Source organism: Homalodisca vitripennis, chromosome 2 (assembly GCF_021130785.1).
Source record: "Homalodisca vitripennis isolate AUS2020 chromosome 2, UT_GWSS_2.1, whole genome shotgun sequence".
Classification (NCBI taxonomy): domain Eukaryota; kingdom Metazoa; phylum Arthropoda; class Insecta; order Hemiptera; family Cicadellidae; genus Homalodisca; species Homalodisca vitripennis.
This window is the reverse complement of record NC_060208.1, coordinates 39,515,535-39,532,802: the sequence shown is the minus strand read 5'-3', so window position 1 is coordinate 39,532,802 and position 17,268 is coordinate 39,515,535. Positions and strand designations below refer to the sequence as shown.

At 33.5% G+C, this 17,268-nt stretch overlaps 1 protein-coding gene across 1 annotated transcript in view; it reads right to left on the bottom strand.

The window, feature by feature from the left end:
• Positions 1-10,576: 10,576 nt before the first annotated feature.
• Positions 10,577-17,268, bottom strand: part of LOC124355596 (nose resistant to fluoxetine protein 6-like) — a 30,602-nt gene continuing 23,910 nt past the window's right edge. The window contains exons 9-11 of the mRNA XM_046806758.1: positions 14,721-14,917; positions 14,297-14,438; positions 10,577-10,723 (exon numbers count right to left, since the gene is read on the bottom strand). Of these exons, the coding sequence (XP_046662714.1) occupies positions 10,577-10,723; positions 14,297-14,438; positions 14,721-14,917 (486 nt within the window). The remainder of the gene's footprint in view (positions 10,724-14,296; positions 14,439-14,720; positions 14,918-17,268) is intronic.

Here is a 17,268-nt window from a genome sequence, read left to right as displayed (position 1 = left end):
TTTAAATGGAGGGTAGTTATATCATCAGTACAGGTGAACTGATCATGAATATTTTAGGAAATATTTTGACTAATTAGGAAGTTATACTATACAAATACTATACACATGATATATATATATATATATATATATACACATAGATACCGGGTGAGTTTTTTAAAGTGATCCAATAGCTAAATTTTTAAATACACGACTTAGCACTACACTTTAAATTTGGAACTTGCTGAACTTTAAGTTTCACTCAGGAATACACTTTCAAATCTTTTGAAGATGGCCGCCATTTTCCAATATGGTGGCCAACTTTAAAATCTTATATGGAACACCCTGTATTTTATGTTTTATAAGTAAATAAGACATTTTTGCTATTGAGATTTTTTTCAATATCTCTAATGGTTCAGGACCTACGTGGACTGGAAGTTTTCATCATCAGTGGCATGAAATCTTAAAGCACGTTTAATCAATGTTAGTCTTATGTGTTGTCAATGTTTTGTTGTGTGTAGTTTGTATGTCTTTTGATACTAGACACATTTTACGCTGAGAATTAATCATTTTGCTTTGATATTCATTTCACTTTTCGACTAAATGTTTAGTAAAAAAGATTTCAGAAGCAGCGACTTAGATAGATCGCAGTTAAACAAACACATTTAAAGAATACATATTTTATAGAACACATTATTACAAAATTACGTATGTTTTATTAATCCGGGCAACAGACCATGCAAACCCAACTATGGTGTCAGAAGTTTAATTGATTCGAACCAGGAATGCAAGGTCGCGTGTTCGCAAAACCTTAAAAAAGCCATTCGTAATTTGCGCACATATGATCCTTTTAAACATGAACCAGCAAAGAATGTATTTCACCTTTTTAAATTTTTTTAACTATAGTACTAAAATAATATGTGCCAGAGATATGCCTACTTCTGTTTGAAAAATTATATGAAACATAAGGTTTCGTGCTTGAATTTTGAAATTTTATTGCGAATTCGAAGGTAACTACTATAAGGAACATAATAAGCAAATAAAAATAATACATATGATGGATCAAGATGACGAGAATATTTTTGGGCAGTACGTACATTTAATGTTTAATTTACGCCAGATTGATGGACCATTAACAGGTCTCCAATTCCTCAACGTTGACAATATAAACAAATGTAATGGCAAACAATGGGACTTTTAGATTGCAATTCAAACTTTTAGCGCAAAGGACTGTGAAATATATCGAGCATTACCTTGTATGTAGCAATAAAACTGTTTAATGGCACTAAGAACTTGTCGTTCCAAGCAGTAATGACGTTTATATGAAACTACGATAATCTTGGAGATCTCAAAGTTACTAAAACTTAAAAAATAAATATAAAAATCCTAAAAATAGACCTAGTTACTACTGCACGGTAAAATAAACAGGAATAATTTAATTTTGTTCCCTGTCTGTGAGTATGTGTAGGATAATTTACTCCCCCCTCCACAATTGGAGTTTCACTATTAAGGCTCTGTAAAATTAATTAAGCATATTGTACATTAAGTACAATAGCACTATAGACCTCATTGCCAGCCACGTTAAAATTGTCTCAGTCGCGCCACAGCACTTTGATTGAAATATAAAGTAGAAACAATTCATAAAGCATACATGTTTGGCCTCAACTACTTGTAAGATATTCATACAGGGTGTCCCTGGAGTAACCCTACAAACTTCTCAGGTGGTTTCACCTCATTAAAATAATTTTAAAAAATCATACAAACACATGTTCGGATACGCTTGTTTAGCGAGCTACGGCTAGCGAAAGATTTCGCCTGATTTTCTATGTATGGACCAAAAAAAAAACAAAACTGATTTTTTGATGGCGTAAACATAGTTGTTGTTAAATTTTTTGAGTATTAAGTAAAAGGAATTGAAAAAATTAATAAAATACGTCCCATACCTGTAAGAACAACCATTTCAGAGATATCAGGCAAAATATTCAAAATTCTGTCTCGAAAAATATGCTTTGTTGCTTTGAAGTACATTAAATTCATGCAATGGGTAATAAACACGCATACGTTATAGCAAAAACTTATATATATATATAATGAAATTTTTTGGAGAATGATATAAAATTGGCCAGTAATAAACAACTATTTAAATAATATTTTCACAAATTTATGTTTTATTAAATCAACACGTACGCAAAATAATACAGAAAATGAAATATCTGTTATTAAATATACGTAAAATTAAAACACTGTTATTGATTGTGGAGAAAAATGACGAATGTATGTTATATAAATGCAACTCCATGTGTGAAGGTGGCATTGTGTAGGGAATGTCAAAATTCTTAACAATCACTGCTTTAGCTTTGTACACCCTAAAAATAAAAATAATAATAAAGGTTTTGAATCTAGAGTTTTTTTTTAGTTTTTTAATGCCATACAAAATAACAATTAAATCTTGGACTATCTACGTCTACATCCATTGTCAGCTCGGTTTTTTTAACTTACCAAAAAGATAAAATTTAATAATATGAGCATCAGTTTGCTATTTTGGTTCAGCATACAATGTTAGATAAATATTTTGGATTCGTTCACTGATTTCTTGAAAAATATTACCAGTTACTAATTACTACTCAGGAATATATTTTACTATACCTTTAACAACAACCCTCTTACAGGTAAAACCAAACTGGGAGGTTTCTCTTGCAAATGACTGACAACGGCCTCAATAAACTAACTCAAAATCATTTATGCACAGCTGAATGCCTGTAAACACATGATCTGTGAAGTACAGGAACGGTTAGTTGTGTCGATACGTGATCAACAAAAAGAAGAATGAAAGACCCGATTGTTCTGTTATTTCCCCAAGGAAATTACTTAGCTGTAACAAACCTTTTTTATTGTCACATGTGCTCAAGACCTTGTAAAAATCCGATCAATATAGTAGATTTAATCTTTGTTCAATCAGTTTAGTATGGAAAGAAAATAATACTACCAGAAGCTGAAATGTGTATAATTAGATGTATTTGTTCGACTTTCACTTTACTTTTTATTATGAAAATGTAACATTATATTGCGAACTTACATACTAAAATTATTGTTTTAAAATTAATAAAGAGGCAAATTAATAAATTTGAAAAACACAAATATACACTATTTACATGGAGAGTAATGACATTATAAAAACATGTATTACCTACCTAGATTAGCAGCTGATACTGATAATATTAGTTTAGTCGAATAGATATAACTTCCGTATCGGCGTGGTGGGGCGTTCTGACGTTGGAGTGAGAGGGAGAACTGCCTGGTTGGCTACCTGACCAATAGGAGCGAGGAGCGTCTGACGCGGTTGCCATAGCAACAGGCACTGTTGCCACATCGGCAAAGGCATATTGGCAAAAGCGGTAGGCTTATTTTACTGCACGCTGGTACATCTAGAGGGTTTGTTCCTAATTATTGCTTGTTATTTGCTTCAAAGCAAACCACAGACTACCATGAAGAAATGAACCATGACACGTGTTCAAAATGGTTCAGAGAATCACTTCTACATAACCTTTCTGCTCCATCGGTTATTGTTATGGACAACGCCCCATACCACTCCAAGATTTTAAATAAGGCCCCAACGCAACGTAACAAAAAGCGGAAATTCAGGCGTGGCTTCGCGATAAATATATTCGTGCTGTGAATGCAATATTAGGTTTTCAGAGTACCCAAATTATTTGTCCTTCACGATATCCGAACTATTTAGTAGTTGTAGATTATTATATAGTATAAGGGTAACATATTAGTATCGCACATATTTGTGTTAAGTTAGAGAAATTTCGTTTCGGATTACTAGTGTAAACAATCAAAAGATAACACACACTGACGCGTTGTTTGTTGGTAAGTACGCTGGCGCGCACCGTCTGATGTTCTCTTCTTAGTGTTCGGTAAGAAAGTGACCGCTCACGGCAGTGCCCGCACCAACGCGGCAACACCGCGGCATCAGTCTCCCCACTGCTCGCTGCCCCTACACACGCTTCCAATACGGAAGTTACATCTATTCAACTATACAATTTGAATATGTCGAAAATGAGTAGGTTGTAAAATTATATCAATGCCCCATTTTATTTCAAACTTAGCAGGAAGTAACGGTGGCTCTTTTTGTACTTCACTAAAACTTAAATATTTATTTTAGATCCAAACGTATTGCAAATAAATGCCTAACAGAATTTGGATGACAGTGTTTCTAACTAGATACGTTTATTTTATATTTTACTCAAACATTCATAAAAATGTAATTAAAATAATGTGCCTCATATTTCGGACGGAATAGGTTTTAAGGGAAAAGTTCGTCATTTAAATTATAATTAATTATACTACTGACTTTAATACACAAAGGAACTAGTTTAAAATGGGAAAAGCTTTTAATTAATTACGCAATTAATTACTGCGCTACAGCAGTCAATTTCTTATTTTCATACAATACATATTTTCGGAAAAAATATCTCAATGTATGAGAGAGTCTGCTTACATGAGTTTTAAAATCTGCTGATATTCCGTTGAATAATAATTAAAAATGAATACAACTTACTTTTTAAAAGTGAGCCAACAATATTTCTAATTATTTTAACCTTTTAATCAATACTGGTTGGAACTAATCCTAAAATACTATTTATAATACCCTACGTACTGTTACGTTATCATAAGTAGTATAGTCATGTTCAATGTATCTTACATGAATCTTCGTAAAATAATATTGATATTATTGTGCTGTAGAGGGTTTTCCTGACACTTGCGGCTCCTGACCAATTCCAGGTCGGCCCATCTAGTCAGAAAATCAACTTACCCAGTTAGTCTCCATGCCGCTCGCAAACATTAGCCGATGGCAACACAACCCTTCAAAGTCGTAGGTCAGATCTATCACCACTTAAATTACACAGCTCCACTAACGTAATACGCAGAGGGGATTGTGAAATACCGAACAACGACCAGATATTCCAAGTTATTGGAGAAATGAACGCCTGCAGCAGGTTGCTGCTCTGGGAATACAGCTGGTAACTGTGAGTATAATACTCGCACCGCCGTTGGTATTGATCTCAAAATTTACAACATTGTAACAGTGAATGGAGTACCAACCTATAAGCTTAGATAACGTTACTTTAAAAACAGTCACCAAGATTCTCTTGATCTTATGGTTCTAAATATTTTTAGTAAATAATACTTTTTTTATAAGTAATATAGGTTAATCTAATTAGGCACAAAGAGACAAACTCCCAAAAATATTGTCCTGCGATGTTTTAGTATCTTTTGGTTATGCGTAAGTTAAAAACTAAAAAAAACGTGGAAAACGTGTCATTTGGGTGATTGCAATAGGCCCAATACATTACAAAAATATATAATAATATCTTTAGTGAAATGTACCTAAGCATTTGTTTTAAACATTTGATGACCAGAACTGTACTCGTATTCTGCCTGACTCCACATATACATGATACATTGCAAAAAACATACTTATTTAGTGTTTCCATTTTCGTAAAAAATACGCTTTCTTTTTTGGACCATCCTCTTTTTAACACAACGTATGAATTGTGAGGAATTACGTAAAATTTCCTTATAAATTATTCTAGTCATGATACATTACCAATTAAAGAACAAGAAACTTTTACAAACAAATAGTTAGTACTTATAATTAGGCTTTAGACTACCACGAATTCATCGGTAGGATTCAATACAATTATAAAACAATATTACGAAAATAATACTTTATTATAAGGCTTAAACATGACCTGTTCCTGTTATAGTATTCGCGATCAGTTTACTGCTACTCATATAACAATCCTCATCATAATAAGTACTGTAATTTTTTGTTTTAGAGTTTTATTATCCTTTTAATACGATTACATAAAAAATAGACTTATTGAAAAAACATCTTCTTTGTTATTTATGCCGGATTAGGTCCAGCTAATTTTGTACATGGTAACCTCTCAAACAATAATGTTCATCTCGTCGCCAAAGAAGTGGCCGTTGTTAATTCTGAATTATGAACTATTATATTAAATAGTTCAGACAGTATAAATTTTTCACCGTACTAAAATGATTACGTAAGCTTTTGATTTCGCTTACCGATCAGCTGTTTCCAAGTCCTTGAACATGTGTGATAGTAAAGCGATTGGTTGAGGTAAGTAATTTCCTCAGGGAAATAACAGTACAATTGAGTACTTCTTTTTCTTTTGCCCCGACATAGTTGTTCCTACTCACTTCAAATAGCGAGGATGAAACATTTAAGTATTCATTATACTAGTTAGACAGTTTAGGCTATATTTCGTTGTCATGTAGTAAACAGTAAGTTTATAAATTAATGTTCTCAATAATTGTTGTTGTTACAGTGGGCTAAAGACTATTTTAATACTTTTATGGTATACAAATTTGCATTAAATATAAAATTCTAAATTTAAAACGGAATTCATTCAAGAAAGTTACAAGTAGTAAACTCGTACTTGGGGTGTAAATGTTATTTATTAGACAAAGTTCAACAAACCGAACGCGACATAACGAGCCCAGAAGTTCGTCGGCCAGGATTTATCGTTAAACTTTATTGCCTTCCACAGGAATAAACCAGTGTTGTTCATCTCTGGCATTGTTAACTGCTGGAATTAAACACTAATGTTTAAAGTCGCGTCGTCCCATTAAATGGTAGACAGTATTATATCATATTATATACCTTCTATATACTTGGTGGAACGCAATGTACTTATTCCTTCTTATATATAACTAACTTGTAATGTATACGTTCTGGTGCCTCATTTAAGTTTCCAAGAACGTATAGTTTTGCAAGAATGGTGCGCTTACTGTGTTATGATCGTCCGCTTTTTATTATACAAAGGCATTAAAATTAGGAGCAGGTCTCTAATAAATAAATGTTTAAACTCCAGAAACTAGTATGTTTGGTGTACTAATCAAATTGATGGGATACGATTATCGGTGAATAATAATAATTTATAAATTATATTTAATATAGATATTTGTGCGTGACCGGCAGCTTACTGTCATGCTCTCCAAAAACAAGTAATGATTTCGTTTTGCCCCTTGCTTTTTCATACATACTTATAACTAATATTTGCTACGAATATTACTTACTCTTTTTAAAATGCAAAATATGTTTAAATATTGTAGTAAATATAACAATCCGTACTAAAATGAACATTTTCGATTTTATTAATGGTGCGGATTCGGATACGAGGATTACTTTATACAAGGAATATCCTCAATTGCAGCGGTTTATTACTCTTAATAAAAATTTGTGTCAAATTTATTTGAATGGCGTCAAACATTTGTGGACATATATTAAAACGCAATAAAATGAAGCGAGTTTTTAATTAAAGTCTTTCAATTCAAATACGGATAATAATATTCCGTATTATATTATATAGAACCTTAAAAAGTTTATTCGTAAAAATCCACTACATTGTTGTATGTACTTGCAATGCATGAATTTAACCTGTTTTTACGTTTGGTGCTGTAACTCAGTTATTTGTTATTCAATCTTTTTGAAACAGAAGTTGTTGAATTGGTAATAAAATATGCTAAAAAAGCTATCCTGGTGAATTTGTTGTCAAAGTAGCCTTTTCAGAGCTAATACAATTGGAAAATTTTGAACGGCCGCCATTTTGAAATGCAGTGAGATATTTGTTTTATTTTTTTTTTACTAAAAAGGACCAACACTAGGTTAACATAACTGTTAAGGTTGAATTCTGTGTCTTAAGTGGTTTTTGAGTAGTAATTTTTCCCCAAAAAAACACATATAGACAGACAGACGCTAAACGAAGCGAAATAGGGCACCTGTTATATTGCATTATTTGTCAGTTTTGGCCTGCTGAACAATGTGGCAAAGTTTGTTCGAATGGTTGCTGGACATTCTGTATATATAATATCATAATAAACTTATTAATATACTAAAATTACAAAGTTATTGTACTAACAACTTCTAAATTAGAAAGTATTTATACTTTCTAATTTAGCTATTTCTATTTATACGCGTAACGTTATAGCTTCAAAAACACAGAGAAGGTATGTATTATAGGAATAATTTCTTTTACTGTTTAATATATTTACAAGGAGTTCTTGGATTAATATCTATTAATATACGCAAAATTAATACTTACGGACAAAGTTCGAGGGATTAGCTTAGCGGCTGAGACGTGTCAATTTAATGGAATGGATATTACAAAACCAGCACCGGATGTATGGACGTTTAACTTAATCACGTAAAAAATTATGTTTTATTTTATTATGCTGTTATTTAATATAATATTTATATACGGCATAACGTCGTGTAAAAATAACAGTGTGTACTGCAGTTAGGTAAGGAGAAGTTTAAACAAGTTTTCACTGCATTGCGTGACTGCGGATAGAACTTTTCTAGCGTTATGGATACAACTTTCAATAATATAGAAAGTTTAAGTTTTACTTAGCACAAAATAAATTATACGAACAGTAATTAACTATTTTCACTTGTGCTATAGGATATTGTATTATAACCGGAATCCTTCGACATAAAAAACATTATTCGCGGAGTTTTTAGTGAAAAATGTGAGAAACCAATATCCATTTTAAATGAAACAAAACTAGTACTTCTTGAACAGTCAGAAGAATTACGTGTATTTAAATTACGCTAAATCATAAATTTTAAAATTATTTCTTTTAAAATCACAGAATTCGAATTACATTTGTAAAACATTTTTTTTATATACCGATTATCACTGACTGAAACAAGTAGAAAAGCTAAGCAAATTTCGAACGAATTATCCAGTTAAATCAATGTATTGCAATAGATCTTTGTAAGGAGACGTTTCAAGTAGATCTAATATCTACATCGATCTAAAGCTAAATCCACCATGGTCATATGTTAGCACAGCTGGATGTTGCTCCGTAGCATTTTCACTTTGGCGCGCATTAGCGCGAGGGAGATGAGATTTTAAATCCTAATAAGTTGTAGAACTTACTTATTTATATGTTTGAAGGTCGAGAACAGGATGTCTTACAAAAGCGGCGCCAGGAAAATTTGTATTAGAGTCGATATTTTAAATTCGGAAGTAAAAAGTTGACGGGTAAAAATGCGCCAGATAGATATTACCAAAAAATGTCTTATTTTCCGTGATTGCATGAAACCTTAATTCTGGATCATTAAATTCTTAAAAGTCGACATGTTTTGTTTGTACATCATTTAGATGAGAAATATAATCAAATTTTAATGTTAGGTAACTATTAAAGTGGTGATTTTTCCCACTTTCAGACTTCTGCGATTTGCGTCATGTCAATAGCACATGCTACTAAGCACATAACCGCAAAGATAATTTCGATTGGAGTGACAGATACGGAGGAGATCTCCAGATTCTTCAATCAGCTGAACTGTTTTAGGTAGTGCAGCTGTTCCCTCATGTTCTAGGCGTCCTGGGAGAGAGCGTTATATTTGGTTAGTAGCTGATCACATTGCATACGTAAATGCACGTTCTCAATCTAAAATAAATTGATCGAGCTTGGAGAGAAGGTTACCTATATACTGTTTTATACTGGACATTTTAGATTATAAGTTTTCGTTAATTTTTTTATATTTTATATCACAAAATTTATTAATTTTAAGTATTATAAAAAGTACTTTTTCGATCGAATATTGCTTTAATAATGATAGATTTGTAACCGAAATCTCCGAAGTCACCACTTTTTATTCACGATGCCCCCCCCCCCCCAACTCATTACACTTTTCGCATCGGAGTGCTGATCGACGAGCATGTTTTTGTAAGGTCTAAGTTTGCACACTTCCCAGAGTCCTCACACTTAACAGCCTGCTCATCTAATACCAAAACTTCAAACTTTGCATAAACACCGAACTCGGTGATATGCTACGTAAAACTAAAAAAGAGAAGTCATCCGAAAATGTACGCAACTGCACGTTGGTACACTTAGTTATAAAAAATATTTACTAGCACATGATAATTTAGAGGTAATGTTAATAAAAAAGTTTTATAACCTTAAAGATAAAATTGCTCGTAAGAGGGAGTCATTGGTAGTAGAAGTTGTGTGTGTGGAACACTCGTGGTCTGATAAGCACTGATAAGAGCGACGTATCTTTCTCACCGAGGTATAGATAATGACAGGGACAAATTAAAAAAATAACTGTATCAAGTTGTAACGTTAAACGCCCTAATTTCAAGGCCCACCATGAAACGCTCGTTTCTTGGTCTACTGGACGAAAGTTTAGCCTGATCAACTAAACAAAGTTATATTTGCATATTGGCGCACCAACGCAAAATTCGTCAACCACTAAAGAAACGTAGTGTGTCCGCCCCGACCTTTACCAGATAGAGGGTATTTGTAACTTGATAGTTGTTATCTGTTACAATGAAGTAGGCTACCGGATGACGAAAGCTGAATGAAGTTCAGGGTACGTCCACCTAGCGCTGGGAGTGATGAATCACGAACGGAACGTTGAGCTTCGGAGTTCATGGTCTGTTTTAGCGGAGTGCAAAGTTAAGACAGGTGATCGACCCTCTTCAGCTCCGTGGCAGGATTTCCATAATTTTCTATATTTTTGAAGAGGGTTCTGGTTTTCGTTCCGGAATGTACGTCAGATAAACTGCACGCGCCTGGACATTGAGCGGCACAGACTGTACACGGGGTCTACTATGAGCTTCGCTGACTGTGAGGAGTACGCGCACCTCACTTCCTTGCGGCACGACTTGACTGGTTGTGGAATCACAGGCCTGAGAAGTGACTGCGACACGATAAGTCAAATTTTTTTTAATTCTTGTATGGCCATAATTAAATATTGAACTTGTGTACACGTTATTTTGAAAGCTGCTGTGGACTTTGTGGACGGTTGCGGGACTCACTCGCCAGTGGAGCGTCTTCACACCAGCTAGGGATTGTGCCTTCGTACTTCAGTTTAGTTTTGCCTTAACATTTATGTGTAAAATTGGTACCTATATTTACCTGTGTATTGTCTATAATTAATTGTATGTCTAGCATGGTAACCACCTACGTCATGCCTCTTATTTCTAAACTATTTTTCCAACAGTTGGATGGTTTAACTAAAACTTTTGTATTTACACAATTCTTTTCTGTCTATTTGTATAACAACTAAGTGGAGTTTAGCACTTGCAGAACATACCTGTTAAATATATTACTTGTCGAGAGCTAGCTAATTATTTTACTATTTTGGGTTAAATTTTGGACCTCAGATTCACATTACTTAAAAAAATTTAAATCGGCTCTAAACATCATGTTTTAAATTTTCATCATAATCTTAATGTGATTAATAAATTCAAGTGATTTATAAGTGGAACTTGGTTGTTACTGAAGTTAACCTTTTTCTTATAATTATCTAAATAGTATAACTACAGTTGGTGCATGCTGATAGTAAGTAAAGTACTGAGAATAGGTAACAAATACTCAGAAATTGTGGTATAGGAACTGCCAGATACTTAGAACATTTTCTTTATTTGTTATAAAAACCAAGCCTAGGCATAATATAACTCTAATTGAGAAAGCTATTGGTTTTCAATTTTGTTCAGGTCCATAACTTAAGTGATTTTGTTGTCGAGGTTTGCATGCACCAATTGTTACTTGTTTAAACTAAGTCTGCCTTACCAGTGAGAGCTATACCAACTACGGGAGGGACAGGTCCCCGTATTGTCCCTAAAAGAAGTAACCCGCCACGGGGTGGCGCCATGATAAAAACCTACATTCAGCCTACACTGGTATTGGTAGTAACCATAACACGGGCTGACTTTACTACTTCAACCCCGCTTATGCAACCGACTGGGACCCGGGCCGTTACAACCAACGCAAAGCCTATACAGTTGCAAATGACCACTTGTTCCAATTGTGACGAACGGAAAAATGGTGAAACAAATAAAAGATACGACCATTTATAACCGATGGTCCGGTCGAACTGATCATGTTATAAGATGTAAGAATCAGTAACATAATTATATTATATTACGGACATGTCAGAGTCAATTCTAGGTTTTTAACAACAAGCAACATTTAACACTTTATTTTGTAAAATTACCCATTGCCCATTGCCCATACACCCTAAATTGCCACCCATTGCCCATTTCTCCTTCAATAACTTAAGTGAACGATTGATTCGAAAGGGCAAATTGTTTCTGGAAAATTACAGTTTAATTCCATCAATTATCATAAATGTAATAGGTTTATCGTAACTCGAGTAAATTAAAAATATACAAGGAATAAAAATATATTAATTATAAAAATTCAGAAACAAATATGATGAAATATTATATAAACAAGTCTCCCTAGTGTCGGGCATTATATATGTGGCCCCAACTTTTAATATAAAATATCTGAAGGATACCTAGTGGTAAAGTATCACATGGCACACCATTAAACTACTATCAGTATCAATACGTTCAGGTCGTAGCATTGTCAGGCCATATAGAGTGACTGTTATCTGAATTATACATTTTCACTGTTATACCAGTTCTAACCAGTCCGTAACAGCATCATGGCAATCATGACTTGACTGTTAAGGTAAAGCTTCACAACTTTATAATGAAAACCTTCCTTTTACCAAGCATCTTTATTCTTAGCTTTGTAACGTAAAAGTGAAAGGAAAAGTAAATCTAATTAAATTACAGGACGAAATAATAACAAAATTAATATATTTTCAAATTTTTATCAGAATAAATCTCTTTAAGCCCAATTTCGTATTCATTTCGTGCTCTTACCTGAAACAGAATATTATGTTTATAATAGGTAATCAGAGCAATTTATCATGATTGATTTTATACGTCATCACACTATCAACACTATGTTACGTAAGATTAGATTTCTTCTGAAGGCCGTTTTGTCACTTTAAATTGTTATATTATTGTTTTGACCTAGGTTAGATAGATGTTATTCTTTATCATATCTGGTCAAAGAGAATAGTTTCATAAATAGAGTGCAAAACGGTGAGGAACGACTAATAGTGCATTTATATAAAAGACAATCAGGTCTAATATTTACTGTACATTTAAAGTCTCTTATGCACTCTATCTTAGTTGCCTTTAGATAGAATTAGGCTTCTCGGAGCTTCGTATGTAAATCCATTTATCATATAAAAAATAAGGCAAAATCATCTATCGAACAAATATACTAACACCTTAATATTGCAATAGCTTTAAATATACACTTTTAAACATCGAAAAGCCTACGGAGTTACTCATTTCTTTCCTGCACACTTAATTAATGTTCTAGAATATACAATTCTACAAAAGAATTTTTGTACTAACGTTAGTATTTTATAATGTTGAGACTCAGTTCGACATGATTGTGTGCCTCACAGACCCACATATACGAGTTCAGCTTGCTTTTGTAGAGTAAAAACTCTGTTGAACTGTGTTTGTAAGGTTAAGGACCAAACTAAAATACCATAGTTCAATGAGTCTTAATTGAGGAGGGATACAGTGTTTGCATTATTTACCCACTCTGATATTTTGCTATTTCGTACATACGATACTTATTTTAAATTTACTGTAGAAGGCATTAACACAGTTTTATTAGTTTAGTCAATTTCTTTTTGTAAGCTTTACATAGATATATAACTTTCAGCATGGTTACAGGAATAAATGTCAATAAATGCAATTCTAGAAAAACCATGTGTTTGTGCTATGATAATGAATGATCACAGATGAAAGGCCACAGAAAAAAATGCAGTATGATGCTTTTTTTTTCAATTGAAGTTAAAATTGTGTCAATTCATTCAAACATTGCCGAGGCTAGGATTGATTGATGTTTTTGCATTGATTTAAATGGGTATAGGTAAAATAGGGGTAGGTTTATATGTTATATGTGTGTTAATTGTATTTGTATTTGTAAATTTTTGAATATCATTTCGAGACTGGTGTAAAAGTGATCCTGCAACCAACCTGTTCGACAATATTTTCGGGAAACATGGATTAGTAACATTATCTGCACTGCTGCAACATCGCTCAATCCATTTAGCAAGACATTACCTTGCTAATGTAAACCATGGCGTGTTTATTATTTTTCCATATCTTGAAACCACTGTTTATAAATAACACGATTATAAATATCCAATTTGTCTTTTTTTTATTGTCACACTGTGACCCAAAAACATACTTAAAAGCGTTAGCATCTGTTTTGTTTATGGTGATTACTAATTGTCATAAAATGATATGAATTATGCTTATTTATCACGTAACAATTAAAGGATATATTTAATTAACTAATGTGTATAAAATTTGGATAGCGTTAAAATCTAGAATTTTCTTTACATTTTTTGCTTACTCAATTTTAAAAATCATTCTTTGTCTCTTACCTTGGATGGGATAAAATCATGCTTTTTAATGTTGACTTGAAAGAGGAAGTACCCCAAGGCGAGGCCCATACTGAATGATGGTATTCTGTAGTGGATACCGAAGTAGTTGGAACCGTCGTCTGTCTCTGTATTGAGATCTCTTCTAATGTCACAAAAATATAACACCCTTAATAATAGGATGAAAATACCTTGATAATATGCTGTACATATCAGAATGTTTCAAAACATACATGAGAATATTAAGCTGAAATTTAATAATCATTTGAAATACTGATCTTATTTCACTAGACAACATTTTCTCGCCTTAATTTATTTTTATACAAAGTTTAACCAAAAATATGAAGTACAATTTAATACAAGTATAATAAACTGAAACAGTTACATATTACTAAATTAAAATTAGAAATTAGGCTACGCTACTTACACATAATGTATAAACTTATTTCCTGTCCCCATATTTTTCACATAAGAATTAACAGTTGCAGCCAGGGACGAAACTAGTGACGCAGTAGCTAGCAGCAGGAAGCCAATTTTTGGTTTTCTATGCAGGGGCAACAAGAACAACGGAGACAGCAGGTAGAACTGGAAATCCATGGCGATATAATAGCTATGTCCTGCACACTACAAGGTGAAAAATCCAATTAATTCATTGTTTAAATTGTTACATTTAAATGTTACATAAAATAGAATACTACACTTGCTATATCCTCTTTAACAACTATAAAACCACTTTAAGAATTAATTAGGAATGATAATACGTAATCAATCTGTTGCAATAAACTTTAATTCATCTTTAAGTCATGAATAAAAGTAAATATTTTTGAACAGAACCGAGAATACAGCCTTGGAGATTAAACGTGTAGGTCGTGAGGTGGGTGTCCCTTCCTACCAAATCATCGTCTGTCTCTCCTTTTTGACGTGGAAAATTTTTCCGAGGAACAAATATTCGCTTAATGGACAAACTACAGGCAGTAAAAATGCAGCCAGTGGAAAACTGTCGCGATAAACAGCGACGACAGTACGCCTGGCTGTTGCCTGCTGACTGAGAGGTCAGCAGTTTTTATACCGAAACGTAAGAGTGAACCAGACGAGCGAGAACCGTGTTTAAGATTTTGTAGAGTAATATAGATGCTTGATTTAAGTCGTAGTGGTGACATAAGGCATTTTGAAACTGAGTTAAATGCTGTGAAGTTCAGACTGTTTGAGCAGTAAAATATTGCTTGGTCGTTTAGAAGTAATCTGCAAAGATAAGATAGCAAGTCAAGTGGAGCCAGAGTATATTCTCAATTGAAACAAACATTTAAAGTCTGAAAGTTATCATTTATGAGCTTTTAAGTTGACTAGTAAAATCATTTAATAGTATAACATATTTTTTGGACCTACCTGGGTGGTGAATGAAACACATTTAACATGGGTCATCTGAGCTATAATAGCCAAATGTAATTAAATAATCATGGCATATTATAATCATAGCCTGTTGCAAGTGGCTATTTAATTTTTTATAACTGAATGTTAAAAGATAAATATCTTATTGTTTTAAGTTAGGCTAGTCAATTTATTAATTTATTTGCCTCTGCGATTCAACTAATTAACAACAAAAATTTTTTACTATTATCATATAGAACTTTCATAACTTATCACTCTAAAAATGTCTGACTAAACCAAAAATAGGTGCTCATGTGCCAAGGAATAAGTTATAACTAGATTTTCCTCCCTAGTGCTTGATTATATTTGTTTGTCTAAACATTTTAATAACCATTTTTCATAAGCAATATAACATTTTCCGTCTTCTGTCTGAAACTGGCACAGATTTGTTGGACTTTTATTTAAGTTTGGAGTTATCGATGGACATTGGTAGAGTGTTAAGGAACTTTTATTTTGAATGAGTTTTGAATCTGTTAGCTTCAACAGACCACAGCTTACAACCGGGTGCGGAAGTAGTACGTGTACTTTGATGAGATACGAGACCCGGTATCGTTCGTAGAAAGTTTGTAGGAGGTGTTCCTATCGTACTCAAACTCGAGGGAATATGTATTAAAAGCTTACCGAAGTTCCTGGCTAGACTGGTGTTGCTATTGTACAGGAAAACCGAGACCATTATTGTAATCGTATTCAGCAGACAGTTTGAAATCCACTTTAGTCTATTAGACTACCAGTAGAACTAGGGTTTATGGACTTCCAGGGAGGAAGAGCCGTTCTGAAACTTTCTGAATGCCAATGCAACGCAAGTATATTGCGGTGGCACATTGCAGAGATAAATCAACTTGTACCTCATCTACGTCAACATGGTACCAAAGTACACGTTGATGTTGCTGTTTCATGATTTCTAGATCTTGGTTAAAATTACGCATGCGGTTCCAGCCCATTTCACAGACATTTAGTGAAATTAGTTGTCCCTTCTCCGCAATATTGTGCTGGTTCCAGACTGCCTCCGTGGTGAAGATCCTAGAATAGAAGCAGTTGGATTGTAAAGTATTCTCAAATTTCATCTTCTGTACTAACTTTGGGATATTCCATTTAGCATGGAGGACAACGCCAGCAGAGTTTAATTCCCTAGTAAAGACAAACTACGTAGGTAGCAGTGATAATACTTCTCAGCCCTGAACAAAACCCGCACGCGCAACACCACCCAGGAGTGTTTTAACTGGATCGAGACTGATACAAAATGTATTGCAGGTGTATGCGTGACTTCGGCTGAGGATATTAAACCTATATATTTAAAATAATATACTATTGACAGGTTACTCCGCGCTCCTGGTAATAGGGTCGATGATAAATTTTATGGGAAGAAACGTGGCTGAGCATTTATGTCGAATAGGTTTGGGGCCTACCAAACAGATCACGCCGTTGAGAATGGTAGATAATTTGAGCTTCTATATGGTCCTTTCCTTTTAATTGATTGGTGGCTGGTTAGCGGAAAGCTTTGAACACGGATTGCTTTACTTGTTCCATGTCCGACTACGGATATGATC